Genomic DNA, 3,108 nt, shown 5'->3' with positions numbered 1-3,108 from the left:
GTATTCATTAAAGCTATTCTTCAATCCATCCCTACTTATTCAATGACGTGTTTTCTATTACCTAAGTCTTTATCTGATGAGTTAGATAACATTATGGCCAAATTTTGGTGGCAAAAAATTCATGATAGGAAGGGTATTCATTGGTGCAATTGGGATTCCCTTTGTGAGCTTAAGGAAAATGAGGGAATGAGTTTTCAAATATTTGTAAAATTTAATATCTCATTGTTAGCCAAGCAAGGTTGGCGCCTTATTAATTATCCTAATTCTCTTCTAGCCCGAGTTTTAAAAGCAAAATATTTTCCATTAATAGATTTCTTAAATGCAAGGTTAGAAAGTCTACCTTTGTTTACCTGGAAAAGCGTGTGGGCTACAAGAGGACTAGTTAAAAGAGGTTAGGCTGGAGGGTGGGTTCGGGAGAAAGAATCTCCATTACAGAAGATGCTTGGTTACCACGGTCTTTAGGATATAGGGTGAATGTTACAATTACTTATGATGGAGTTAAATTTGTGTCTGATTTAATTGATGCTGGCTCTAGAGAATGGAAAGAAGAGTTAATTTTTAATACCTTTCCTATAGATGCCGCAAATACTATTATGCAAATTCCATTGGGGAGGACAATTTCTGAAGATCTACAAGTTTGGTGCGGCGAAATGACTGGTGATTTTGCTGTGAGAAGCATCTATAAACTATTAAAAAATTGTTCCCTACTTCCTACTGATAATATATCACATACTGATTCTAGACATTTCTACAAAAAGCTATGGAATTTACAAATACCTCCGAAAATTAAAACTGTAATTTGGAGATTTTCATGGAATTTTATGCCTACTCTAGTCAATCTAAATTACAGAAGGATTGCAGTGAATACTCTGTGCCCATGATGCTGCAATTCAACGGAGGATTCTATCCACGTGTTTCGTGACTGGCCTTTATTAGTGGAGACTTGGGTCAGTCTTAATCTCTCATGGATGCTGAATAATTTAGATAATAGTTTCTGGGATTGGGTTACCTGTGTGTTTCGGATTGCTACCAGTGAGCAATGTAGAATATTATGTCAAGGGCTTTGGAAACTCTAGACAAGTCAAAATCGTCTCGTACATGAAAGGAGAACTGTGTCTGGTAAGGAGATCTTAGATTAGACCATAAGTTATGGTAAAGAACTTGAAGGGGTTGAAAAGGAAAATCTTACCAGAACGAGAAATTATGATAAGTGGGAACTCCCTCATGAACCTTTCTTTAAGATTAACTTTGATGGGGCTTATGACCTTCGCATGCAAGATCTGGATCGGAGGTGGTGGTATGGAACCCACTGGGGGAAATCTTAGCTTCCATGGCCATGGGTCATAAAGCAATCTCTTCTTCGTTCGCTGCTGAAGCGCAAGCGTGCATTCAAGTGTTGTGATTAGGCATTCGCATGGGGATTGAGTGTGTGATAATCGAAGGGGACTCATTTACAACAATAAAGAAATCCAAATTAGATAGTGAGGATAAATTAGAGATAGGAGCCATTACTAAAAACGTTCAACAATATAAAGAGAACTTTCAACAGATTATTTTCAGGCACATTTCAAGATCGGCAAACTCTCTTGCTCATCATTTGGCTAAAGAAAGCTTGAAAAAGGGGGAAGATCTTTACCTGAGTGGTGGAGTCCTGGATTTCGTGCTCAGGGCAAAGGAGAGGAGAAGACAACGGACCCCGGTTTGAGTTTGGAGAGGGGGAGGTTTTTTGAAAACAAAGAATAGAGGACAAAGGTTTTGATTTTTCGTTTTGGAAACTGCTATTTTCTTGGGTATCTGGTAGGTGCATTTAATGGGAATTTAATGGTGGTTTGATAGAGTCCAAGTGCCAATTTGACTGGATAGAGAGTAGATCTGTCCATGGCGGCCCGGCCCGACGGCCCGCCCGAAATATGGGAGGATTCGGGTAAAAATATAGGCCCGAAATATGGGCTTGGGTAAAAAAACGAGGCCCGTTTAAAAAATGGGTCGGGCCACGGGCACCACTTTTTGGGCCGGGCCGGGCCCCGAAATAATAAATATATATTTTTATTTTTATTTTTTAATTTTAAAATACTTTTAAAATTTTTTATTTTTTATTTTTAAAATAATTTTTTAATGTTTATTAAAAAATGGGCCGGGCTCATACTTATGATATTTTTCCAGGCAAAATTTCAGGCCCATATTTCGGGCCGGGCCAGGCCCTGGCCTAGGAGGCGGGCCAAAAATTTTTCCAAGCCCGGCCCGAACCTGACATGGCCCGGCCCGAACCCGGCCTGGCATGGACAGGTCTAATAGAGAGTGACTTTTCATTTTCTTTTTGTCTTTTCGAAGTTTGTGGTTGGATTTATTTTTGTTTTTGTTGTTTTATTTTCTTTGGGTCTATTTCTCATTTGTCTTTGGGCTTTTGAACTTGTTTTGTACTTTTGATTCTTTTTTCCATCCAGTCCAATATTACTTAAAAAAAAAAGACATATGTCAATTTTTAATGTTGCTTGTAAAATAAAAAAATATAGTATTAATGTACTAAATATTTACGTGAGAGCAAAATTATAATTTGACATTTAAATGAACTTTTGAAATGTAAAAATTAGAAATTTTAACGTTTTGGTTGAACTCCAAAATCTAATTTAACTTGAAAAATTAATTATTTAGCCTTGTTTATAAATCAAAAGTTAATTTAACTTGAAACACTGGTTTAAGGAATAAAGCTAAACAAAGCCTTAGGCTCTATATAGTTTTTGAAAGCATTTGCTATTTACTATTTTCATTTTCCAGTTTTATTTTTAGAAAATAGTTTTATTTTTAAAAACTTGAAAAGCAACGTTTGATAAATAGAAATAATTTTTTTAATAATGAAAATATGAAAACATGTTTAGGAACTATTTTTCCATAATAAGAATGTGAGAACTACAATTAAAAATTTTATATTTATATAGATTTGAACTGATATATCAAATTTAATATTTGAAAACTGCTAAAAAATATTTTTACAGATATATGAGTTTAAATCAGATCAATTTATTTAAAGTTTAGAAAAGACTATTTTACTCGATTTTCTAAGATGTTCATTTTAAATGTATAAGGATCAAAATGCAGTTTGCTAATAAC

General features: G+C 35.0%; 1 protein-coding gene across 4 annotated transcripts; it reads right to left on the bottom strand.

The window, feature by feature from the left end:
- Positions 1–573: 573 nt before the first annotated feature.
- LOC105793433 (uncharacterized) lies at positions 574–1,811 on the bottom strand. Of its 4 annotated transcripts, XR_008198117.1 has the most exons (4): positions 1,637–1,797; positions 1,190–1,446; positions 1,010–1,116; positions 574–927 (listed from the first exon to the last, which is right to left on the bottom strand). XR_008198117.1 is itself a non-coding variant. In XM_052634076.1 (3 exons), the coding sequence occupies exons 1-3, from the start codon at positions 1,805–1,807 to the stop codon at positions 1,082–1,084; spliced, it is 384 nt and encodes a 127-aa protein (XP_052490036.1). In that variant the 5' UTR covers positions 1,808–1,811; the 3' UTR covers positions 574–1,081. The 4 variants fall into 4 exon arrangements, 1 of the variants encoding a protein (XP_052490036.1); XR_008198118.1 differs by having other exon boundaries at positions 574–922; positions 1,190–1,787; XR_008198116.1 differs by having other exon boundaries at positions 1,190–1,782.
- Positions 1,812–3,108: the final 1,297 nt, after the last annotated feature.

Source organism: Gossypium raimondii, chromosome 7 (assembly GCF_025698545.1).
Source record: "Gossypium raimondii isolate GPD5lz chromosome 7, ASM2569854v1, whole genome shotgun sequence".
NCBI lineage: Eukaryota > Viridiplantae > Streptophyta > Magnoliopsida > Malvales > Malvaceae > Gossypium > Gossypium raimondii.
The sequence above is the reverse complement of the archived record's forward strand: the minus strand, read 5'-3'. Positions and strand labels throughout refer to the sequence as shown.

Coding starts and splice junctions, on each gene's coding strand:
- LOC105793433 (XM_052634076.1), bottom strand. CDS start 1,807: ATGCACCTACCAGATACCCAAGAAAATAGCAGTTTCCAAAACGAAAAA. Junction 1,368..1,636: donor TCCAGGACTCCACCACTCAG/GTAAAGATCTTC, acceptor GCGCTTCAGCAG/CGAACGAAGAAGAGATTGCT. Junction 1,117..1,189: donor TATCATAATTTCTCGTTCTG/GTAAGATTTTCC, acceptor TCTCCTTACCAG/ACACAGTTCTCCTTTCATGT.